Raw genomic sequence first — 27,251 nt, 5'->3', positions numbered from 1 at the left:
TATTTTATAGATATAATGACTTGCTTACCATTTTGGTAATATTGAATTCTGGTGTAGAAAGATGGCATTTAACGCTAATGTATTTCACCGCTGTTGACCACTAAAGATACTTAGGATAGTTCAACAATGGAAAATATTAAAGTTGTGTAGATTATTTTCCATTATTAACTTTTGTTATACCTCATCGTATGTAAGAAACCAATACGAAAAGCAATTTACTATACTGAACAATTAGAGTTCTTGAAACATGACAACTTAAAAAACAAGTTTGCAGTGTCCATAAAAGTAACGAAAAGAAATTATGAATTATTTATGTCATATGCTACAGGCTTTGGTCTTTTTTAAAAATATGTTGTCATTATTTTCTTCCAGATATCTACTTTGAAATGATTTTCAGACAATTTACCTGTATCTCTTACCAAACTCCGCAGGGCAACAACTAGCACACTGATATAAATATATTCAGGTCCGTGAAAACTATGAATTAGATACATGCATACGATGAAATTGATTAAATGATTGGAATTATTTTAAAGTTATGATTGCTAAATATATTCAAGTGCAAGGTTGTTTTCCTCAGAATGGTTGAATAATAGTTGATGATTACGTATTTACATTGATCAACACTTATTTGGAATTCTATTACCTCTGTGCAATGTCGTCAATAGAATTACCTTTCTAAAATTCCTGTTTGAATTTCTATCAATCCAGTTGCTTCAACCTAATTATTCCGACTATTTATTTGCACACGTTAAAGACTGTCACGTAAAGCGAGTAACTTCAAAAGCTGTTTTTGCCTTTTGAATAAGCGTGGGATTGGATCCCATTTTTACGTAAAACTGCACTCACGAAGGCAGCATCCAAGGACCCCTTTATTATAATTTATTAATTTGTGTACACCATTTTCGTGTAAATAGTTAGATAATCGAAACAGCTTAAGTCCTTTTCATCAGCATTAATGAAGGTGGGTATTGCTACGTTGAAGAAGGTTATTAACTACAGAGACAAGGTATAAAGTATTTAAAATTGTAATAAATTCCTTTTGCATATTTAAAAAGCCTGGAGACCACTACAGTCTTGTTGGCTCAAAGAAAGAAAATATTTTTAAAATATGAAATGAAAGTCATTAGGGTTCTAAACACATTAATGTTTATAACATATTTGAGTAGAAATACAAAAATCCAGATGCCAACATACATGTGCTCATTTAGCAGCACTTACATGTTCATTAAGTTCACCGTTTCAATAGGTTTGTCAGAAGAAAATTCAGTTACCTGATTTTGTCTTTAGTATATTTTCTTTGTAGGAATTTTTGTACACTTCACCGTCCGTCGAAGAGTATTCGTAAGCAGCATTTTCAATGATAAGGGTTGCGGTTTCATTAGTGACGTTTCGGATGAAAGTGCTCCTGAAAAATGCAATTACGCTGTGATGAAAATACAAAGATAATAGATATTTTCCTAAGTAGTTATAATAACACATACTATGTTACTAAAAGTTGAAACTATAAAATATTTAATAATAATTGCTTCAACTATATGATGCCATTCTTAAATTACTTGGATGCTGGTACACATTGAATTGACTTATTCAAATTGTGATGAATGCACGATTCAAATACGTCTTGACCTGTTGCAATTTAATATTATATCATTCAAGAAGAAACTTAAAACACGCTTACATGGTGTGACATGATTGAGTAATTTGTTACACTTCGAAGAATCTAACTGAGAAAGAAATAGAAAAAACATACCAGTATGGCGAAATCCACGTTTTACCGAGTGGTCCGTATATACTTCGAAGTCCCAACTTTGGTGATACGTATCTCTCAAAGTCCAACTTTATCCACAGACTCTTCCTTTGAATCTGAGAAATGTCATTAGCCCACACAATTACACTGTCTCCCTTTGGTGCATCCGACATTTCCAGCAGTAAATATATGTAGTCTTCAATAGGATGGACTCTCCGACCAGCAAGACTTAACTGATTTGAAACTTCTGATAATTTATTAGAGAGAGACATCGTGTCATGTCCAACCAGCTGCACAAAATTGGACCAAATCTTATTCCAAGTAGAATTTTCGTAATTGGATGGTTTGAAAACCCACTTAAGAGTTTCTAGCCCATGAGACGTGTTGCCTCTCGCACTGACGGTCGAAACTAATACTCTAAGAACTGTACTTGTTGAAATATCTGTTTGTCTTGCTTCAAAAAAAAGTGTGCAATACGAACCAGGGGCATAAATTCCCCCAGGTCCAGAGGAAGGTGTAGCAAATATGACGTGAGACGACTTATATACAGTTTCCTTTAAATCTGAAACGAGTTTCAGTTGCCCATCTCCCTCTACTGACACTAAAATTTGTGGGGTGTTTATGTCGGTATTTCCAACATTCAGTATGTGTACTGTTATGAAGCCAATTTCGCTAGGTCGGAAAGCCCTTGGTTGTGACATTCTGATAGATAAGGTACCTATTGTTCCAGATTTTGTGACTAGTGCATTTTCCTTTACTGCATTCAGTCCAGCTGTCTTGGAATAAAGTTGAAGTGAAAAGTATTCCTCGACATCAACACCATTTATATCAAACGTTACAGAGACGGTCACAGAGGAAAAGAAGAAAACTCTCAAAGCAGAGATGTTCCTCGCATCGTTATACAGAAATGCTTCAACGTCATATGGAATTAACGTTCCTTCAACCCTTAATGTAATGTTACTCAAGGGAGCAGCGTATTTAGGATAGGTTTCAATGATTTCAAAAGTGGCAAGCTTTGCCAAGATGGTGGCTTTTGTAGAAATATTGAAGGAATTGATAAAACCCTTATATTCCACTAGGATATATATGTCTCCAGCTTTTGTATCTGGCACAATTACAGTATGTTTTACCTCTGTGGAATAATCAGACTGAATATCAAAGTCATACAATGTTGCAGGTTTTCCATATTTAACATACAAATTAAACATAGCATAAATGTCAGTTGTTTCCAAGTAAATGATAAGAGTTTCTTCTGAAGGGATGTTGACAACCCTGAATGCATGCTCTTTGCCAATTTCAATGTTGAATGAAGTACGAGAGCCTAGAATCAATTCTTCTATTTGGATCTCCGATGTTTTTGAGGAAACTCCGATATTGTTTGACTGGTTGATATCAAGTATGTTCGACCTACTACGTACAATGGCAAAATATTTATTCACGGGAATCAGTGGCGCGCTTTCTCTGATTTCATATCTTTTCTCATCCGAAGTATTTGAATATGGTTTGATTGATAAGCTGCTGCAGACTGATTCACCAATTTGAAAATCATCCAAGTCTAAAATATCATCTTTAGAGAAAAACACAGAATCACATTTGTAGCCGGAGGCGTCACGGGAACCATTGTTAATTAATGTCCATTCCACGGTCAGGCTGTCTCCAAAAACAACTGGCGAGTTAGAACTGACTGTATGAACCACTATATCGGTGCTTACCGATTGCATAATATACACTGAGATTGGGATTTGGTTATCCTTCTCGTTGTTTTCGTAAACGCTGTTACTTTTGTCCACAAAGAGGATCAGGAAATATGTTTTACTTTTTAGGTCAAAAGGCAAGAAAATCGTCGTATTTAGATCAAAAGTTTCATTTACTGGGATTAAACCTTTTCTTCTGATAAATGAAAGTTTTTTATCAAAGGGGTCGAGTTCAAAATCCTCACTTAGGTAAAAGCTATCGTACCATGTAGCAATAGCAGTGCCTTCACCAACGTTTTGAACTTTATAACTGAATTCAAATGGTTTGCCTCCGACTTGGTTTTCAAGAGAGGATGCTACAACAGGGATAAGATTTGGCAGCTTAGGCAGCGATACGAAAATACGTGTTTTGTTAGAGAGGGTGGAATCATCCACATTTATAAATAAAGAAACACTTCCCGTGTACTTAAATGGGATAATGGCATCAACGGATTGTTCATAACTTTCGTTCGGATTGAGAAATCCTACATGTGTTAATTGCAAAAGGGAGGTAGTAGAAGTCATGAGCTCTTCCAGGTTCGGATCTTGCCCTGTATCGAGGTAAATAACATCGATCCATGACTGCTTAGGTGTTTTAGCACCACCTGTGTTAGTGACTTTGAAGGAAATATGAATTATTCCACCGGCATTAAAAGTGCTATCTTCTGGCATCACAGACATAATAATGCAGGTAAGATTGGCCTTAGGTGGTGCATCAAAATGAATTTTGATATATTTACTGCCCACGTTATTGCCAAAAGCATTTACTTCTGGCAAATCTTTGCGGGAGTTTGTTTTAATATAGACATAGTAAGTGCCTACAACAGAGTCTGGAATTAGAACCGTTCGAGTCATCGAGTATTCTTCGTATGAGCCAAGAAGACCGCTCACTTCAAAGTCTGCGAGATTGATTGACCCTGTCATATTCTCGTTCGATAATTTTACTGATGACAAAATGATAGTATCTGTCCATGACGATATCGATTTCAGTGAATTGCCTTGATTGACCACGTACCAAGACAAATAAAGGAGCCTTGATAAACCGGAACTTTGAACTAAATACGCATTCATGTCAGTAACGACCAGATCAGGCGAAGGGAAACTTTTTACCACTATACCATAAATGAGTATATTGTCTACATACCTGTCACCTTCATATAAATCCATATAATGATTGACAGAAATATGAACATAAAAGGAGCCTGCAATCGTATTCGGTATATTTAGCGTAGCCCTGCCAACGTAAGTTGAATTCTTGTCTAAAGGCCCAGAGTAAGTAATATCAGACTGTACGGCGATATCCTGGGCTGTTTGACTGAAACTCAGGATTACCCGATCTCTCCACATCATTCTTTTTGGAATATTAGTGTCTATGTTAGTCACTTCATATGAGATATTTAAAGATTGGCCAGCTTCAACTTTAAGAGTATCATCCACAGTAGATGTAGTCACAAGGTTTGGTGCAATTAGTGGTATTGAAATCGTATTAGTATCATATTCATTGTCACTGCGATCAGCATCAGATATGTCCTTATATCTATCTACAATAAGCTTAAATGTGACGTTACCATGCACATTTTGTTGAATGGGTATTGTTGTATTAATTTCATATAATTCACCAGTTCTTAATCCCGTCTGGGACGAGCTCATGACACTGCCAATGCTGTATTCTGTCATAGTTATTATGGAAATCATACTAATGCTATCCACCCAACTTTGTCCTGGTAATGTTTTACCTCGACCATTGTTACTTACTTTCGCATAGATCTCTGCGACAGGCGAGAATTCACCGGAATAAATATAGGCAGAGAGCATTTCAATGGACAAATTGGGTAATGTTTGATTGACAGTTATCCCTAAAGACATAATGTTGTTCCCCTTTGCTTGATACTCAACTTGCTCGTTGTAATAATCAACCTCAACCGTGACATTATAAGTCCCAGAAAGAAAGGATGAAGTCAACATATATTGAATCGAACCAGTGTAATTATCGCCCGGACCTATTTCGTTGAACTGATAGGCTGTCCCAAGACTGAAGATATGTCTAGCTGATAAGTGGGTCATAGTCTGCAAGATATAATAGAATCTTAACTTGAGAATTTCACCTTCATTCTTAGGTTTGTTCCTAAGCAAAGTTGTCGAATATATAAGAGTTTAGATTAATCAACCGTGGTACAGAACATGTAAGTTTCGTATAAGAGATGGGCTTCATCATTCTGAACAATGTCTAAATGTGAACCGGAAACCTTTTCCCATGATTTATTTGGAATCATATAGAAACATGCGAGTGACAACGTTTGTCCAAGACTACTGCTGCCAACATCTCAGAAAGATTACATCTTAAAAATATCGTCTGAATAGAACATAGCTATTTAGTCCAATAAAATACGTTAGCCGTATGAATTACCAAAAGATATGAAGAGTCGTAAAATCCACTCCATATTGTAATAATAAATACTACAATGGAAACTATGCCATTTTATTTTACAAAAGCTCTCTCAAACTTAAAATTGACTGATACAAAGAAAAAAATATCGTGAAATTGTAATGGATTATATGTTTCACCCTTTTGTTCTTTTAAACATAGGAAAATGTTTTTATTCTCCCTACATTCCTCTTACACTATATATAGCAGCCATAAATTCACCAATTACGAACTATGACTATGTAATTTCCAGGGCACATTTTAGCGTATTATTCCGTTTAACTCAAGCAGCTCAAAACACTTGCTTCTAATCTAAATGTTACATCATATAAGGAAATTTAACATGCACATTATTGCTTTAATATACACATTATCCCTTTGGTAATTAAAGTTTTTCCATTTAATATTGGAAACCATATTTGTAATGATTTAAGTGTATATGTTATTATTTTTCGTCTTTTCTGAACAGCGATGCTCTTCCATACGCATAGGCACGGGACCAAACCTTTTAAAGGAAAAACACTTACCACCCTGTCTCTCCAGTGTGATCGTGTTGAACCTGCTCCATCATTCACAACCAGCCAGGTAATGGTCAGCAGATCCCCAGTAACAACCTCTGCTGATGCATTTATCTCATAGATTTTCAAATCTGGGGTAGGCTGTAGTATGACATTTATGGGGTCCTAGTAAGAAGAATAAATTACGATGATTAATACAATTTTGTTTTGCTAGTACATTAATGGACATTCATATCTCTTCTAAACCAATGTCGTTTGAAAATGATTTGGCTCAGATAAGATGTTATGAATATAAATTCTACATTATTAACCCTGTCACGAATAGAAAAGTAAAACTGGAAATGCGTTAGTTGAAAACAAATTACCATCTACCGGGATCTAAACGAGGAACGCAAAGAAGCCATGGTAGAAGAACGTCCGGACAAGGGAAAAAATGAATGCCTCTTCCAGACAGTTTTCTGGGAATACGCAAGCTTATTTTCTATTAGGTGGTAGGGTCATACAGATCATTATTTAAATAGTGCAATGTAAGCATTTGACTTTTATGCAATTTTCCGTGGATTTGCGGTGTCAGCATTCACTTCAAATTTCATTCTTTGCCCACAGAATTTGATATATTTTGCATCCCATTAAACAAAAATCATTAATATGTGAATTAATACTATTGGATAAAATTGTAATCACTATATATATATATATATATATATATATATATATATATATATATATATATATATATATATATATATATATATGAACGTATCATTTGTCATAATTGAAGGGTGAAATCTATTTTAGATGCCAGACCAATGTCTACCTAAACATACCTTTGTAGCATTGAAATTATTACCCTCTGCCATATACTCAAACACAAAGTTGTATACATCAGTTTGGATGAGAACATAGAATTCTCCGCTGATATATTCTGGAACACGTATGGTGTGTGTCATCTGGTACTCGCTGTTTGGAGATAATGTATGAGGAATTTGTACTAAAACGAGGACCTGATCACTTCTGTCTGAAAGATAATCAGTTAGTTAAAAGATAATTGATACAGCGACTAAGAAAAGTTTTGATCAATTGATTTAATTATCAAAAACAAGAATACAAATTCGAATAATAAATATCAGAAACAAATAGAAAAAATGGAAAATAAAAGCAACATCATGTAATAAGATGTTAATGTTTGCAAGTATATATCCATGTTTCGAAACCTAATATAAAGAAAGTTTTAATTATATTAATATAAAGGCTACATGAGATTAATATAAAAAGTAAAACAATCACATTAGATGAAAAGAACGGATGTTCCAACATTATGTAATCTTCATATGAAGCATACATGGTATTTAATATGAATGACTGACAGTACGCATATGAGTCCTTTGTTGAAACTTTAGAGGAAATCAATGTTTCTTGCATATATTTGACAATGTCAGCGTTGCTCAGTATATTTATTAAATTAAAAACCCAACCCATCTTACCATAGATTTTATCTTTTGACCAAATTATTCCGTCATACCAGGAGGAACGATCATTGACAGTTACTGCCGTTCCTGCATTTTTCACCGTCCAGCGCACAGAAATCTCTGCATCTATAATTGAGAAAATGAGACAAAAATGCATAAATGAAAGAATTGAAAAAATGCTATCTTAACGCTTGCCTCCAGTTATAAGATCAAAACATTACTTTCACATGAAAGTTAGCATTCTAGCAGATATTCACGTGTGCATTTTGAAAATTTAATTCATGCAAATGGTTTTTAAACACGCTCCTAAAATTCTTTTGATATTTATAAAATGGCTGAAAATACAAATGTGCTTGCCTGAGAATGAGGATGCAGGAATCGCAATGTTGATAATTTGTAGATCTGCCGGTGGTGTTAACTGGACATCTATAGTGTCGGAACTGCGTCGGACATTGTTCAGCGTGTTTTGTTCAGACAAATAATGATACATGTCAGTAAATACAAACACATACAGCAGGCCGATATCATCTGGTCTGAGCTGAACTGTAATATGTGACGAATATCCATCACCAGGTAAAAGAATGGTCTGTTGTTTCTGATACCCAACATCTCTAGCTGTGCTAAACTCAGGGGAAAACGAGATATAAATCCTATCATACCAGTAATGTGCATCTGTTGTCAAGTTTCCAATATTTTGAACAGTCCATCGTACGTCAAAACTCTGTCCCGAATAGGCAACTGGAGGGGTTTCAACAGATTCAACTTTCAAGTCTGCAAAAAATTGTGTTTCGAACCCCCATTTTGGTCCCAATATGGTTTGGTTGAAGGAATTCAAAATGAATTCCAGTTGCCAAAGGTACCTTGTACCCGCTGACAATGGCTGCGAAGGGGTGAACTGAGTATAAGGCGTATGACCCATTGGTGTATAAGGACGGACGTCGCTAACTTTCCAAATGTAGATACTATAGGTGACTGACCCACCAAACCCTTCATATGGTGGCCATCGCAAAATATGTTGCAAGTCGATTCCTATTTCACCATTTGCAGGCGTTACGGGATCTTGCAGTTCGATTATTCTGATCTCTTGCTGTACAGTTGCTACATTATTACAATTGTCAAACACTCGCCAAGTCCTAATAAATGTTGTTCCACATAATTTTGCACCTTCTGATATGTCATCCGTAAAATCAATTTCAAGAGGCATATCACAGGGTGAAACAATGTCGAATGATTTCTTAAAGGCTTTAGTCATATCGTCTAATTCCCCACACGCGACAACAGCTGTTCCTGGATATGAATTGATTCTCGGCGGCAATGATGATATCATTAGGATATTTTGTTTGCATCGTGCAATGTTCCCTGCAGTATCCACGGCCATCCATAGACGCTGAAATCCACACTGATTGCTAAAATAGTCCTTACTAGTAAGATTTATATTTTCCACACGCGCAATATTATCTGTTATGGTAGGCGTTCCCAAAGAAGATGGAGACGTGTCTTGCCCACATAAAACATTTGTGAGTAGATCGGAACAGTTCAAATTCGGAGGATCTAAGTCTGAAATGATATGTAAAGGTTATGCTAAGCGCACGGTCAATTCACTATTTTTCTATGTGTACCAATTGTCGTGGATTTCTGTTTAAAAGCCAACAAAATAAACACAGGGATTTTAAGATTTAAGAAACACTGATTTTTCTGTGGTTACTAAAAGGGATCTTCAATGCAAGTACTGATTTAAATGTCATTTTCCCGAAACAATGAATTTTGATACTCACGAATATACACGAACTTAAAATAAGAAGATGTGATGGATTTAAATTAAAATCATCGAATAAACGTGAACATCAGTTTCATTGATCTTAATACTATTAAACAGAGAAATTCGAAGCTATTTTATTTTTACATCGTTTATTTTAAATGATGAAATACATGTTTATTTTAAATGATGAAATACGGGTTTTTAAAAATTCAAACTTGTATAAATAGTTTGCAAATTAATGAGTAAATTTCAAAATCTTATATATCCAAGTGGAAATTATAGGAAGTGAAGGATACCTATTTAATAAAAGCTTGCATGTTTATCGTCATAAACCCACAACACACGGTATTTATTCTCAATGGATATAGAAATATTAAAGGAAGATTTATTAACTCGTTTGTAATATCTGGCAAACTATACAACCGACCATCATTCAGATTCATGGCTCTCCTATATTATGGATAATTACTGTACGATTTACTGATACCATACTCGGCTGAACGCTTTTCGATGAGTAAAACTAATGCCAAAACATCGTAATCCAGGGACCATTGCATGCACTAAGGCAAGCATAGGCTATTGCTGCTTGTATCTTTCTCATGAATGTGCTTTCTTTATCAAAGTACGTGAAAAACAAATTAATACATAGGCACTAGGTAATTACAATCAAAAGTTTGCTTTGTTATAATTTGCTATTCATGTATTATTTGACTTTTACATTATCAATAGTCTTTCAGATCAGGTCTCTGAACCATGGATTCTGCCATGCAGTAAAATTTCAACTCTAAGCTCATCACACTTAACTTTACAAAAACAAGCCATTCGTGATTGGTTCAAACGTAAACCTACGCCCAAACGTTTACTGATTATAAAGGCATAATCTTCAGGTAACAAAGATGTGGATGATTTATTCGTTTATGCAGAAGTGCTGTCATCATAATGTATGAAGTAAACACCTTTATCTTTACCGATACTTACCAACTTGCCACTCATACTGAACAATCCTGCCAATATTTTCTACTTCATCTTTGGCCTTTACATCAAAGTGGTATGTAACGTCAGAGGAGAGTGCTCCAGTGTAGAAAGTATTGCTCCAGGAGAAATAGTTTCCAGAACAGTACACAAACTTCGTCTCATTCCGACCCTTCACATACACTCGACATTCCATTAGGCAATATTCATTACAGTGTAGCAAAAACCGAGGGTTGCTTACATTACTGACTACCCCTGGTTTATCGTCAATGGACACTGTTGGTGCTGTGGTATCTGTAAAATTGCATCAATGTCTGAAGAAATGTCTCCAATAACACATGAACAAGAGGAGGACAAAGACATTTTTAAAGTAAAATTAGATATACAGCATTACTTTAATGCGTTTAATTGAAGACAGAGTCTCCATGCCATGTCAAGCAATTGTGCTCACTTGAACTCAACTAATAATAATGTTTCTTCAAGACTAGTGTTAGTCCAAAGCCATAAATAGAAATTTCCGGATAAATGCTTTTGCAGACTATCATTTCATGCACGAAACAACTGAAACACGTATTCTCTCAGTGCAGAAACGGCGACAAAAACGTAAACGACACCAAATTTCATTTTTTCGAAATTGTAAATATTGATATAATTGCATAAAACATATATGTCTCATTTCATTTGTCCATCTAAAGTGTTTTCTGATAGTAAATACTACAAAGGTTAACGTTTCCTCAAAATGTGCAACTCCAAAATGGGCAAAGGAAATTGAAAATTGATGTAACGACCTAAATAATGTATTCATGTAATCTGCATTTAAATACAAGCATGCATGTTATATACCGGTTTTCGACCTCATACATTTTTTTCTGACTCGTGATAGCAAGGTTTTGGTTAGAAAAAGTGCAAAATGCTTTTAACACGTGGAAAATAAATAAGAAATTTACATTATGGTCTGGAAATCTAAACAGATCCTTAACGCATGAATACAAAAGTACCTTTGATTTTCACGAGTCTACCTTGATATGTTTTTATTTTATTGTACTAACAAGGGTTTGGTAAAAGAAAAAAGGCAATAGTCGAAAACATTTAAAAATGTACCACGAAAAATTCCCATGATAGTTTGAAATCCAATCAAATCAGCTACAAACTCATAATATATGGCAGCAAAATTTTCATTTGTCAACGCTGAGTTATTTTAGCTAAACTTTTCCTTACAAGTTTCTCAGGAGGGACGCACAGACAGGACAAAATCAAAATGCCCCACTGCACGCAGTTAGGGTATACAAATCTGAACATACAGAATAGGTCCAAACCATGACAAACTGCAAGATGATTTGTGTTTGTAAAGCACGCATCTTTACTTGAAACTTCAGCCAAAAAGCCAAGCTTCACAGAGAAATTTTTTTATATAAAAATGAAGAAAGAAAAAAATTTGTGGCATGAAAATATAACCAGATCATATATACATGTATATAAAAATGTCTAGTAAATATTGTTTTTCTTTGACACGCAGTGTTCGTGCTATCGTGCCAACAAGTTTCTCAACAAAGGAGTCCTCAGTTCAAAAGATTTTAAAATTCGTTAAAAATAGACACTATGATATAATAGTATGAAAATCGAGTATGTCATATGCATATGCGGGATACAAATGATATTAGATCTGTCATATGCATATGCGGGATACAAATGATACTAAGTCTGTCATATGCATATGCGGGACACAAATGATATTAAATCACAGCGATAACATAGAAATATTGGAAAAATTTGAAGAATATACCTTGAGCTTCTTTACTTTGACTTGAGTTTCCTAAGCATCGCTACTGACAAATGTTCCGGATAACACGAACAAACACTTATGACGCAACGAGAATCAGGCCGAAGAAAATTCTCAATTTCATGCAACAATATTTTATGTGACGGCGTTTGTTCATCATGCTAGGACAATAGTACTTCTTGTGAGAGACATCATTTATTGCCGTTAGACTGGCACGAACATAGACACATTTTTTTAAAAAAAATCACGTGGTAATAATTTTCTTTAATAATTTTTTAAAATCATAAGAACCATTTAAAAATTTGCATCAACTGATGGTTAACATGCGGGTGAGACAATATATTTTGATTATTGCTAAAATTGTATTTGTGACCATGTGTGCCCCATGCTCACAATGCCTAAGGTTTTGTACAACGTACACGCGAGGGTGCACGAGTTGATTATTAAATACACTTGTGGATGTTGGAGGAGAAAGTATAATTCGTGCCTCCTTTCCTTCAAAAAAGGATTTATGCCCAAGGGTATAATGAAGCCGTCAATTTTGAATGGACTTCGCACGACCCATCTACAAATTCTGATGAAGTTTGATCCCCACAATCTTTATTTCGACAGAGTAGATAAAAACAAATCTTGATTAGTTTGCAAACCACTACATATGACCCATGTTATAGTTCAAAACAAAGACTAATACGTGTGTATGTGCTTATTTTCCTCCGCAACACAAAAGCTCCGTCTTGTACTCACCAACTCGAAAAGTATGTCTAACTCTTTCACCAACGTTTCCCGCCATATCTGTGCCCTGTATATAGAGGGTGTAGTAGCCTTCTGCAAGTTGAGTACCAGTCCAGGATTGATTGCAAGAAACAAATTCCGAATTTAACATGCTCTGGAGAGCACACTCAGAAACCGCATCTTCATTATACTGCCAACTGAGTGTGACGTTATAATTAGTTTTATTAGGCCGGGCATTAAATTTGAGAACTGGTGGAGTGATGTCACCTACAATATAGTCCAGGTACATAAAGCTGTTATACTACTACTACGATAATAATAATAATAATAATAATAATAATAATAATAATAATAATAACAACAATAACAACACTAATAATAATAATAATAATAATAATAATAATAATAATAATATAAATAGTGCGAGAAAACTGTCATTCAGACTTAGTTCTACATTCATTTGAAATATGTAATATTTCAGTTTAATATATGATATCTGTCTAGTAGAACTCGTAACTTTATCAAATACTTCCGTAATCTGTCTTTGCTGTTTAGACTAGAAAGAATTATGACAGAACAAAATAAATTGTGAAATGGAAGAGTATTAATGTTCGAAGACAAACAAATAACAAATAAAGTTCCATTACGTACGTATTGTTATCGTCCAAAACTGTTTGTCATTTATAGGAGGCGACTCCAATCCACAGAATGTCGTTCCTTTAATGACACCTTAAAAAGGAATATATATATATATATATATATATATATATATATATATATATATATATATATATATATATATATATATATATATATATATATATATATATATTATAATAATAATAATAATAATGAGGACTTAGTATAGCGCCTAATCTTTAGAAGCTCTAAGAGCTTTACATTAGACAACACCAATAACATAAAAAACATATATAATGATATGGTTACAAAAACAAACACCATGAAATTAGGAAACATAAAAAACATGCTGAGAATATTTAAGGTAGGAAACAGTATTAAGTCTTTAAGTTTGTTCTTGCAATCGAAATAAGTGAGCTTTGAGAGCACTCTTGAATGGGATTACTGTATCTTTGTGTCAAAGTTCAGTGGGCAATTCATTCCACGTTGCTGGGCCCTGGTATGCAAAAGAACGCTGTTCATATGACTTTGTTTTCATAGTGGGAATAATGAGTATACGATTGTCAGAAGAGGAGCGTAAGTATCTTGCTGGTTTGTACACATGGGTGAGGTCGGATAGGTATGTTAGACTAGAGTCCGTCAGTGAAATGTAGCACAGAGAACAAATTTTGTGTTTGATTCTGGATCGAATGAATAGCCAGTGTAGGGTACAGAGCAGCGGAGAGGCGTGCTCTGATCGTGGTACTCTAAGTATGATCCGAGCAGCTGTGTTTTGAACTTTCTGAAGTTTCTGGGGTAGATATTGAGATGAACCAGACAGAATTGAGTTACAATAGTCCAGTCTTGAAAGTACTAATGAACACACAAGTGTTTTAGTGGCATCAACTGAAAGATATTTGCGAATGGAGCTGATGTGTCTCAGCTCAAGACATGCAGCCTTGCATATGTTCATGATATGTTGGTGCAATGTGAGAGTACTGTCCAGAGTAACACCTAGGTTTCGTACTGATTGTGTGAATTTAATGTTGGTGTTTATATATATATATATATATATATATATATATATATATATATATATATATATATATGATATTGATTGTTTGAGGTAAAGGATGTGAATGAGAAAGTCTTTGTGTTGTGATCAGAATGGCCTCAGTTTTATCATCATTCATCTGCAGCTTGTTACATGTCATCCATGATTTCACATCAGAAATGCACCTCTCTACACACTGGATGGTAGCATCAACTTCAGTTGGGTGGCTAGATTTGTATATTTGGGTGTCATCAGCGTACAACTGGTGAGACACTGGATGATGACCTATGTCACGTGAGAGCGGCTGAGTGTATACAATCAAGAGAACAGGTCCATGTGGAACACCACAACATAGATCAACTGGGCTGGAGTGTATTACATTTGCAGACACAATTTGTGTCCTGTTGACCAAGTAGGACTTGAACCACAGTAAGGCTGTATCATGAATGCCAAATACATGCTGGAGACGGTGAAGTAATATCTCATGGTCTCAGTGCCGGATTTAGGACAAATGAGGCCCTGTGCTAGTTAAGTTATGAGGCCCCTTACTTTGAAAAACATTTGAAAAATTCATCGTACAATTTTTATTTTGCCAGGAAGATGGGGCCCCTTGGCCAATGGGGCCCTGTGCTTAAGCACACCTAAGCACAATGGTAAATCCGGTACTGCATGGTCTATTGTGTCAGTTGCTGCAGACAAATCAAGGAGGGTGAGGACTGTAATCTTTCCGCTATCCAAAGCAGACAGAATGTCATTAACTACTTTTAGAAGAGTAGTTTCAGTACTGTGGCAAGGGCGATATGCAGATTGTACATTGCTAAAAAGACTGTTTGAATTCGGATGAGATATACATATGTTTATTTATTTATACCACATACATTAAAAATAACATTGCATTTAAAGTGTTGGTAGAAAGCAAATTGATATACCAATACTACTGGCATATCAAATTGTGATCCGTCCGTGGCGCAATAATACGAATATATAAACATTCTTTCAACTGTAGGCCTAAAGATCAATGATGAATTTCTAATCATTCATTAATCATAAATGACATATGAAAATAACGATAAAAAGTATTAATAGTCCCTTTTTCTAAATGAAATTAAAATGGTACGCAATTCCATCGGAATCTTTTCTTTGTTCCATTCCCCTCTCCCCTCTCGTGCGTAAGGGACAAAATAAGCAAAAATCTGGAGTGAGAGAGAAAAAAACATACTGCGCTGGACGAAAACATTAAACTGAACTTCTAGCAAGTAACCAATAGTAATATGTTTCCTCGTAAAGGTATGTTTACGCTTTTCTTCGGATCTATCTACAGTGTTCATAATATCAATGATATATAGTTGTAATACCAGTCGACAATAGGCCTATATGTTAAATTTGTCGGTTACAAGGCACACATACTGTAGCGTATTTAATGCTTTGTAGTTGTTGTTTCTTAAACCTATTATATGTTGTAAAAATCGATTTATTATTTATTAAATATAAAAATGTCCAAATGGTTGCCCCCCCCCCTCTGGATTATAGTAGCTAGATACAGGCGCAAATCCATGAAAATACGAGCATTGGGGATTTTCGATTGTATCATACGACGATGTCTCTGGACCTATGAATGATATTAAAGTTTAGTCAAACCGTCCAAAGGAAGGAGAGAGAGAGAGAGAGAGAGAGAGAGAGAGAGAGAGAGAGGGAGGGAGAGAGAGAGAACTGTATAATCTTTAGAAAAGTTAATTAAAGCAGAATAATGACTTAGATGAACGTTCAATATATTAAAATATTTTAATAACCTCTTGTTGGTTTGTTATATCGCTTAGTTTTTATTCCAAGCTTATTTCCATATGCCAGTACGTTCAGTTCAGGTTCAGTGTACAAGCTAACCGTATTTATAATGCAATACTCTCTTCACAAAAACCATATTTCATGTTTAAATCATGTGTCTTATATTGATTTAATAAATAGGAAGAAAACAAATAGAAACGCCTAAAGAAAACAATCAACTTATCAATTTATGTATGCGAATGTGAACAACAAGAAAAATAGCAGAACTACATTTTGTAGCTGACACACTCGCAGGGATGTGAGGAGTTCATTCACTCGGTCAATGCACAGTTGCCCTGAGCACATCGTAACTCCATTCAAAGTACAAATATGTGTATTTGTATGTGATATAAATAAAATATATGTATAGTATGCACGTTGTATTAATGATATACCGCACGTTGTATACATTTTTGTTTAAAAGGAAACTCGGTAAGCCTCGTTTCCTTTTAATGATAACTATATACATCTCGTGGTATATTATTTATACAGCGTACATACTATATATATATATATATATATATATATATATATATATATATATATATATATATATATATATATATATATATATATATATATATATGGCGAATAAAAGTCCTTTCAATTGCACTGGATCCAGCAAGGGATCACGCCTGTCAGGGACTGATTAAGATAAATGTAAGAAACTGACTACGAACAGTGCAAAACTAGTATCTAATTAGCCTAAGCGCTTTCGACTCTTAACTAGTATCTAACTAGCATAAGCGCTTTCGACTCTTAATGAGTATTTTTCAAAGGCAAATTCAAAACATAGACAAGATAAACAAATAAAACAGGAAAACAGTGTCTTTGCAAAACTTTACATGACTAGGACTTGCTGCGGATGCTGGAAGATATTTTATATTGACCTCTAGTTTTTGACCAGCGTACCAAAGATTTTTGGAAAAACTTCTAGCTTTAGGTTAGCAGTGTTTATGAACCATGTATTCTTATCAAACTGGTACCCAGTCCATGGAGTCTTCAACAGACAAATGACATGACATAATATTTCACATCAATTTCATTATACATTACGTTCACACGATTAAATTACCTATTCCTCAGGAATAGCATGAGAAATATAATAATTTTCTCACTGAGCTCATCAAAAGATGAAGCGCATGTTCTTCTTATTATCTGGATAATAGCCGTTCCGTCTATTACTAGTATGTATCGTGTGCAGTGCATGCTCAGCCATTTAACAGCGTCATCGTCACCAGGGTGCAGAGCCTGCAGTCCAACGGGGAACTTTGTCAGTGAACAGTTGTTCACATTATGTGACATGGTCTGTAGAGCTCCACAATTACAAGAAGAGTTAGTGGCCTGGCCCCATTGGACCAAGCTGGCTATATAACGACCCTGTTCTGTCCGGAAACGGTTCAGCGTTGACCACATATATCGTGGAAAGTTGAAGCTAGGAGGGCAGACAGATGGCTCAGCTATGTGGGAGTGGTTTACAATATCTGTTGAAGACCACTCATCACGCCATGCCGAAATAGCTGTCATATCCTCCGACAACAGACCTAACCAGATTGTATGTCTCGAAGCCAAGCGGACTGCTGAATGTGAAGTGATGTCCATGTACAGTGGAAGTTTCTCACTGGCATAAACCTTAGCCAGCTGTTTTGTGGTTGCTTCCTAGTGATGGAGATGTGGAGAAGGAATGTTACTGAGTATCGGCAGCCATGGTAAAGGAGTTGGACGAAGTGTTCCAGAGATTATGTGCATTCTTGTGTTGAGCTGAACGTCAATTAGCTCGGTATGGGACGATCGAGTCCAGACAGGAGCGCAATAATCTGCTGTCGAATAACAGAGCCAGTGCTGATGTCTTGAGTGTCTGAGCATTAGCTCCCCAGGTTGTGTCAACCACTTTGCGGAGTAGGTTGTTTCCAGTGCACATTTTGCTGAAGTTTTCTTAAGGTGGTTGTAGACTATCAGTGATCTGTCCAAAGTCACAACAAGGTATGCTGGATTCGGGTCGTGTTTATGTGCTACCCAATGAGGAGGAGGGACAGCTCACTGATCGCATTTGCATTGCTAAAGTGGAATAAGCTGGAAGACTGTCTTTATTGTGCTTGGTTGTAGGTGCTATTTCTTGAAGAAGTCAGTCGTTTCCTCCAGATCCTTGTTTAGTACCTCCTCAAGCTCAGTAAACGAGTTACTTTGGGCCCCGAGAGCAATGTCATCTGCACACATGAACATACGCGACTGTATTTCAGGCAAGTGTGGGAGTCCATTAATCTGACGTCTCCAAGAGCTGCACCTCTCTCTGATGTGCACTCCTAAGCGACTGTCGCGTTGGAACAGTTCGATAGTCTCAGCTATCCAGCAAGGCAATACTCTGGAAATGTTCGATATCAGCCCTGCATGGCAGACAGTGTCATATGCTGATGTTAGATTAAGGAAAACTACTCCAGTTTTAAGGTTCCTCTGAAAATCGTTTTCAACAAAAGTACTTGATCGCGAGTTCGGCTGCCATGTCTGAAGCCTTCCTGCGCATCAGTTATAATGTTCTTTATATCTGCACTGATTCTTTGGAAAATTAGGCACTCCAGTACCTTAAAACAGACTGCAAGCAAGGAGATTGGTCAATAGCTGTCCGCAATATTGATATCTTTGCAAGGCTTAGGGATCGCAATAATCTTGCCTGGAGCCACAAAGTCGGCACGCACTATTCACTATGAACCCGGGTGTATAAGTGGCAAGCCATACCTTTGCTTCGGGCCAAGATGCTTCAGGCACTCAGGCAGGATATTGTCCTATCCTGCTGCTTTTCCTGATCAGATGTTGCAGAGTACCTTTACACGCTCTGTTGTTGTAAATGCATCTGGAGGAGTTTGATCTAGTTCATTTGAATTCCGACGACAGTGTTGTTGCCACTCATCTCATACTTGACATCGGTGCTGTTTCTCCAAGGGTGCTTTTGCCACTTGTATTAAATGGCTGCCAACAGCATTTGGTTTGACAACAGGGTGGACTTGAACTGGTGGCTGCTTAGCGGTGGGAAGTCGGTGAATCAAGCTTCAGAATTTCCGGCTGGAGCGCGTCAAGTTGAGTGACCCTATAGTTTTCTCTCAGTGAGTTCGCCTAGCGGTGTACAGGGATTTAGTTAAGTGATCTGCTATATCTTGGTTTCCAGATGCTTCCTATTCCTTGAGAGGAGCCTAACACTCTTCACCCAAACAGGGTGTATAAACTGGACTACGGTCACGAGGGACAGACTTAATGGCTACTTTGAATATCGCTCTTTGGAAGGGGTGGTAGGCTTCTTCGATTAGGATGCAGCGATATGGTATAGTGATTGTGCTATGCTCCAATATGTCATTGCACTTCGTCTAATCTGCTTTGCAGACGTTCCAACGTCGCTGTGAAGAGCTGTGTACAGTCGGCAGTTGAAATCCGATGTGGATAGGTATTGGTCTCTGCTGAATGTGTAGAAGTCATTGAGAACTGTTTGGCTTACTGGCTGAAGACGGTCACCAGTGGAGCTGACCCAATAGAGGTCTGGCGAGTAGTCATTTTTAAAATGTTGTAAAACTCGTAGAGCGAGTCCAATGGCTTGAAAGTCAGAGGTTACTGGCACGTTGGGGGTTGCTCTTTGTACTGGCTCATAACGGGGATTCAATGCTGAATTCGGTTCGCAAGTTGGATCCCTTGCTCTCCAGCCTCGAGCGGAGCCTTGGCTGAGTACAGAGGGGGAGCGCGACGTGAACGCGGATCCATGCTCCGTCTATAATCCATGCAGTCCTCTTATCAACGTTGAAGTTCAGCCTAGCCTGGATCTCTACATCTTTTCTAACTGCGCAGAGAGCTTTTATTGCTTTTCTAAGAATACCACATATAAGGCCAAATCATACAACTGAGAGGAAAAATCATAATGAAATGCATGGCTTTGCAACTTTAAGTGTACTACTGAATAATTCTTTACGAACATTCAGTGAAGTGACTTTCATGAGTGTGCTGTCCGCTGTAGTTACCGCGGAACAAAGTGTCATTATGTTTGCTTTAAGTACAGGATCAAGGAATATTGCTCACATTTAGCATGCATTCCACAAACGTGACGAACACTGCAGAATTATCAATGTTCAGGACATTTAGCAGTCACTTGCTGCTTTGTCCGATACAAGCACACTAGTGAAGTTCGAAACGCCAACAGATCTGCTCTTTTGTCAATAATCGTGTTGATGATCTTCTGGACATTCTCACAAAAATTTGTAATGTTGATATCGAAAATGAATTTCATTTTATTACTGCTTGTCCGCTATATGGAGAATTACAAATGAAATGTCTGCCCATCTCTCTGTATAAAACTCCTTCTACACAATAAGACCAGGGAAATGTTGATGATTAATTTTGTAATGTCTGCTAGATTTACTTACCAGGATCCAAAAGTATGTAATAGGACCGTTTTTCCTCAAAACGACCACTTGAAACTATACTGATGGTGCGACTGTAATCACCAGTTGTGTGAATGACGTTCGGAGAACTTGCATCTATTTGGTCTAGGACGTTTCCTCCTTCTTCGACAATGTAGATGTATCTTGAAGTAATTGGTCTGACAAACTGGATCAAAAATATTCATAGTAATTTACAGGAAGGAACAACAATATTGTTTAACTCTCTCAAGACTTAGCCAGATGCATAGGTAGAAAGGTATGTAGGGAGGTAGGTAGATAGCCGACTGACATATAGCTGAATAGAAATGACCATGATGGCGATGATGAAGATGATGAGATGATGATTGGTCAGAGAAATGTTTCGATGAATCATAATTGGTGTGAATTTTAAAAAGATGAAATGGTGTGATTTAATCGACTCCTCGCGTACAATTAAATTGCTCAGAGCAATCACAAGGAAACAGACATATGGTCCCGAATTGATGATATATTGCGTTCACGATATTAATAAACAAAGAACAAGCAATGCGTCTGGTGCTGCATGCAGGTGTGTCAGGAAAAAACGCGCTCTGAATGATATCTATAGATTACTGCATTTGTATTGGAACATACAAACGAGCTTTTAGGATGGAAATAATGCATGACCTTGGAAGTGCAGTATATCCATCCGAAAAAAACGAGTTCATATTTTCCCCATACAAATGCAGTAACTTTTTTATTATTTGCTCATTTTCTTAGTCTACCTAAGGCTTAATTATATAAACAAAAATACTCTGCAAGAAACAAAGTAACTGAATGTATGCCGTATTCCAAACTAAAAACACAAGCGCAGATTCATCATTACACAAGAACAACATTATTAATGGGCACATAACTCCGCCCAAATAAATTTGAATTTAGTCGCGCGTTCGACATAATTTTCGAAAGAAAATTGTGTTTTGGTCTACTTAAAATTGAAATTTGGAGTCATATTGTGAATCAATGCGCATTGCAACAAAGTTTCCATTTGATCTGGAATGAACAGATTTTGATATTTTTGTCGTTTCTACGCAATTGTGTGATTATGGACTGGTTTTATCTATACCAATTCTACATGAAGTACATCGGAATTCAACGGCGACGGAGCCGCGAGTTGACTTCTGAAAGTGTTTTTCTATTTTGTCATTGAACGTTAAAATCATAATATGGGAAAAGTATGAAGTCTTTCAAATGCAATTATCAAAAAGACGCTATGAAATATAATGTTTATTTCATTTTGACTGCATTAAGGAGGATGTTAAGGAGAATGTAATTGCACCTGGAATATAGTAGAAACTACAATACAATTTATAAATGTGTAATCAAGCTTGGGAACCCATGACATGGCTCATATAAATCGGATTTGCAGAACTAAGAAAATACATTTTGAGGAAATTCAGGATGTAAAATAGTATATGTTTGGCCATTCTTATTACCAGCTAAAGAAGACAGTTTATGCCTTGTCACTTGTATGTTATTTGTACGAACTCAGCAATTTTATGAAATCTGGCGTCTATAGCCCGCCTAAATCCAAAACATTGTATCAAAAAAGTTAACGTGGAATGTGGTAAAGCAGCTGCTATGTGGTAGTCCACGAAACATCTGCTTTAGTTAAATCAGAAACAAATTTATTCAACCAAAACGTAAAGCGCCCACTACGTGGGTGTACATGGTGTATTTACAAAGTAGTTATCATACAGCAATCGCTGCACATTTCTGATATCACTTTTAGTCGCCTGATTCGTTGAAAGATTTTTTTGAGTCTATGAATTTATCCACATTGGCAATGTTGGCCTCTCTACTTTCAAATGGCTCAAACAGTGGTTTACTTCATCCACAGACAAATAAAATAAATCAAAAGTGCAGGCGTCTGCGTCCATTGTTTGTTTACAAATAGAAAGTAGTTCCTTTATTCACGTAAGTTCAATATGAATTGAATGCGACTTCAATATCGTAAAATACTGCACGATTCTGACAATGTCAAGTTAACGGAGAAAAAATGAGCATATAATAAATGTGGTTTCATTAGGACGATTTGCATGAATATTAGGATAAGGCAGAAACTACATTGGCCAGTATGTTCTAAAAGACCTGATCCGAAATAAATCAAAGCATTGTGAGCTGTACATCAATATCTTTTTCTTTGGTTTTGGACTGTAAACCTAACGCGAGAACCACATTATACCATCCGCTATTGTAATAACGGACATCGCGTTTCCTATGGGGTTACCCATTTTCTGCATGAGTGAGAAGTACAAGTTCAGAATGTGGGGTACTGAGTGGGGCGTCACTTGCAATAGGAATGGATCTACAACTTGTAGTCAGCTCTGACTATTCGATTTGAACATGGTAGAGACAGTGAACTTGGTGTGAAATGTATTCTCCGTGTGCATAATAAAACCATTCCCATGATGAAACTTAAGAGGAGAAGTCACAATGAACCCATTAGTCCATAAAATCTGGTCCCCGAAGGTATGTGAGTCAGCTTCTAGTCTTTGTGGTTTGGATTTGTATGAAAAATAACTCATTCTACAGCCCCTAGATAAGTAACCACCTGAATGAAATGATGAAAATCGAATTCCCAGGCTTAGTTGCAGATATATACCGCAAAGAGTATTAAACAGAATGTTCACTTGATTTAAAGATATGTGCATTGTTTTTAACACATGCATACTATACTCTCACTCTCTCTCTCTCTCTCAGAAAAAACACACACACATTTGAAAACTAGTTAAATCTTAGTTTTTCAGTTGTATTTAGAACCTGATATCTCCTAGATACAGATTACTTTTCTGCGAAGACGGGGTCCTTCATGGCCGAGAGGACTAAGGTGTTCGCTTTTATAGACCACTCACATTTTTCCTTATAACGAGTGAGTTCAAGTCTTGGCTCGACCAACGTGGGAATAGGAGAACGCCTGCTAATAGCTTCCCCTGAGTAGTTTGTTCATAACCGATCATCCTCACGGGCCTTCCTCTCCACCAACGACACTTGCCGCCATGTATAACCTATCATGTACTGAAAAATGCTTTGATCCCTTAGCCAACAATAAATAAAAAAGGAAATCTGCAGAATGTGTATCGCTAAAGAAATATCTTTACATTATTGTATAATGCTGAATATTTGTCCTTCATCTAAGTTTTGAACTGCTCGACTGCCGATTATGCTTACGGAATTATAAAACTGCCGAACGCCCTTTAATCATTAAGAGTGGTCTAAATGATTAAGAGTTTATCATACACATTTTTCATAATGAAATAAAACTTTAGCAGCTACCTCGCAAATCAGCCGCCACACAGCTCATACTTTTTAGCTCAAAAGCTTAATTTATTTTCCCACGTAAATGGCAGTTGGATACATTCATCTCCCCATGACACAGATATCTTCTGTTTTACTGGAACGAAATGTACACTCACTGTGTGAATGTAACTGCGTGGAGATTGGAAGGGTGCATATGTTGTATGAACGGGTATTTATTATTAAAATATAATGTACTTGAAAAAACTGTTTTTTTCTTCAAATATGTTACCCAATCACAATACCTTAAAGGAATATGTAAGAGGTGGATAGAGATAATCCCCTTACCCAGAAGAGACCTTCATTGGTCCCCGAAGATATGTGATACCGCTTCTAGATAACCCGACAGGTTAATAAACTCCATGTGCCCAGCTGAAGTCGATATGCCTCGTATTTATGAAACTATCAAATGACCCGGGATGGCTATCTGTTGCGCCACGGCTATAAGTCCTACGAGATGAAAGATCTCCGAGATAAAAGCTGGAAAAGTGAACTAAGATCTCTATCACGCTGCATGGAAAATGACAGTTACAGTAACATTTCGCTCAAGGCAACTGTCCTAATTTCGCGAGCCGAGATGCGAAGCAAATTAGTTATGTCTGGTGGATATTTTCCAATATTCGAAACGAATAGCCTACTTTATTCAGAACGAAAGTGTCTGTGCTGATACATCTTTCTTTCCCTGTGTTAGGGGCAAGAAGAGACGCGATCTTCCTAGACGCAATGGCTCGATTCTTCTATGAACCACATCAGAGTTCACACTAACTGTAAGAGAGATGAAGTGTCCATAGCAGACAGGAATTTCAATACAAAAGTCTGATATCCTTTGAACGGTGGCCAGTTCTTGGCAGTGAAAGGAGTGTCTGTCATGAATAATACCAACCCATCTGATCAGAACTGAATCTTGTTCGGGTCCACTGATACATCATGTATTTTGCTGATTCTGCCTATCTTTTGCTAATGCAGTGAGGAAGCAGGTTTTATCTTAGAGGTGAACCAATGAAGCTCTTGAGAGCGGTTCCAATGGCGTATTGTTCAACCAGATTAGTACTCATGATTGATTTCACTTTACCAACGTCTTTGTACGTGAATAATCAAAATTGGACATAAGATCGAATAGGTCTCTGTTTTGTCCAATGTCCTCTCTTGCATGGTGATGCAGGGTGTAATTGACGATGGAACGGTAGCCTTTATTTGTGATTGGTGTAAACTGTTTCTCGTCAAAAAGCAATATTAAGAAGTTAGGTATTTGATGTATTCACGCCTTTAGTGGTAAAATGTGTTCTTAGGCACAACACCGTGTGAAGATTTTCCATTTGCCTTCGTACGCTTATAAAGCAGACAGCCACCTCGCTTAAGCGATTTCTCCACCACTGGTTGTGATAATTGTTTGTTCCTGGGGGCTTTATTTAATATAAACCAAACGTGCAGGTTTAGCAGCTCGTAGTTGGGATGAAACAATTGCCGTCGTGGTTGCTTGAATAAATGAATGAATGTCTCTTCGAGTTACCTGCATATTTATTTTGTGAGAATGATGAGATCGTTGATCGACGATTTTTCTCATTTTAGTGGTGCAATCAGGATGAGGAGACATTCCGCTTCTTTTGATTTCTGTATCACCTTCAGAATCAGAGGTGGTGAAGGGTAAGCGTATGGGTTTATGCCGACAAAGAACGTCGTTGTCCAGGCCATTGGATCTGTGACTAGAGAGACAAAGCCTTGGAGTTTTGGCATTCCACCTTGTCGCAAATACGTCCATCATTGGTCGATCACATCGGGCACACATTAAAGTGAACCGAGTGATGAAGAGGCTATTCCGTTTGTATCAGGTGATTCTTCCGGGATTGTGATCTTCGTAGGATGTACTGCAGATACATACCCGATGTGAGCCAAGTGAGGTTCAACAACGACTGAGATGGAACCACATATTTGTGTAGATTATGGGCGTATAAATAGGCGACTAAGGACCAAGAGGTCCTCTGCCGTATTGAGGAAAGCTGAAGAGGAGGGAATTCTCGGGCAGGTAGATCGTCCCATATCAGCAAGGAAACTACCAGTGTGTTGACTTTCAGTGCTAGTACTTGAGGGTTGAACGCCATATCTAGATAAAGAAAATGTTGAGATGCTACGAGGCCTAATTTATTCTTGTCATCAAAGAAACAAAGGTTAAAAGGGAGAGTAGCAAGGGATATCACGTTCTGCTCAAAGAATTAACTCACCTGATATTTTTGTAAAATGTAGTCCAGGTAGTGTTGCTCCCATGGAGATGGTCTGGACATCAATCATTTCCCGGTTAATCAGTCGAGGGACTGATGCAGAGTTCAGCTGGGAGTGCCCTGAACTGGTAAATTATATATTCGTGTAGGTGAATTGCACGAAATTCCTAGAAGCTGTGTGAATGGCGACGCGAGTACACACTGATTACTTTGTCTCAATCCTGGACAGCATTTAGAACCCGTCGTGGTGTTTCCATCTTGAACCTAAGGGTGCTAATAAGTATTGTGAGTGCGCAAGAGTCGATGACAGGGTGTAGGCTGTCCCATTTAAAGCTGAGAGAACCCTGGTAAAAGAAAAAGTTCCGCTAAAAGTGATAATGAGTCCATCAGAATGCACATGTAGGGTCAATATATCATCGTGGCATATCTTGTCCCATCCTGAAGCCAAGAAATTGTACATTCCCCTACCGGGATCTGTGCTAATAGTGGCGTGAAGACGATGTCATTTTTGTGATAATCAGGCTCTCGTGTAGATAAACTCTGGCGAAACAGTCGCCCTCAGTCTGCCTCTTATCCACTTTTGTTCCTTAGAACTGGGGGTTTGCCGATTATAGATTCTCTATGACTTCTTTTCAGTGGCTTGTGTCCTTGGTCGCTTGTGGACTGCGATT

General features: G+C 37.0%; 1 protein-coding gene across 1 annotated transcript in view; it reads right to left on the bottom strand.

The window, feature by feature from the left end:
* LOC149786523 (uncharacterized) overlaps positions 1-27,251 on the bottom strand; it is a 119,112-nt gene that overhangs the window by 53,579 nt on the left and 38,282 nt on the right. Inside the window, exons 9-18 of the mRNA XM_089975941.1 lie at positions 21,032-21,215; positions 13,790-13,867; positions 13,151-13,405; positions 10,633-10,920; positions 8,253-9,452; positions 7,911-8,021; positions 7,254-7,444; positions 6,436-6,591; positions 1,754-5,550; positions 1,275-1,408 (exon numbers count right to left, since the gene is read on the bottom strand). Coding sequence (XP_089832067.1) covers positions 1,275-1,408; positions 1,754-5,550; positions 6,436-6,591; positions 7,254-7,444; positions 7,911-8,021; positions 8,253-9,452; positions 10,633-10,920; positions 13,151-13,405; positions 13,790-13,867; positions 21,032-21,215 — 6,394 coding nt within the window. The remainder of the gene's footprint in view (positions 1-1,274; positions 1,409-1,753; positions 5,551-6,435; positions 6,592-7,253; positions 7,445-7,910; positions 8,022-8,252; positions 9,453-10,632; positions 10,921-13,150; positions 13,406-13,789; positions 13,868-21,031; positions 21,216-27,251) is intronic.

Source organism: Sinohyriopsis cumingii, chromosome 12 (genome assembly GCF_028554795.1).
Source record: "Sinohyriopsis cumingii isolate HCF-2022 chromosome 12, ASM2855479v2, whole genome shotgun sequence".
NCBI lineage: Eukaryota > Metazoa > Mollusca > Bivalvia > Unionida > Unionidae > Sinohyriopsis > Sinohyriopsis cumingii.
Note: the sequence above shows the minus strand (reverse complement) of the source record. Positions and strands in the feature narration are given on the sequence as shown.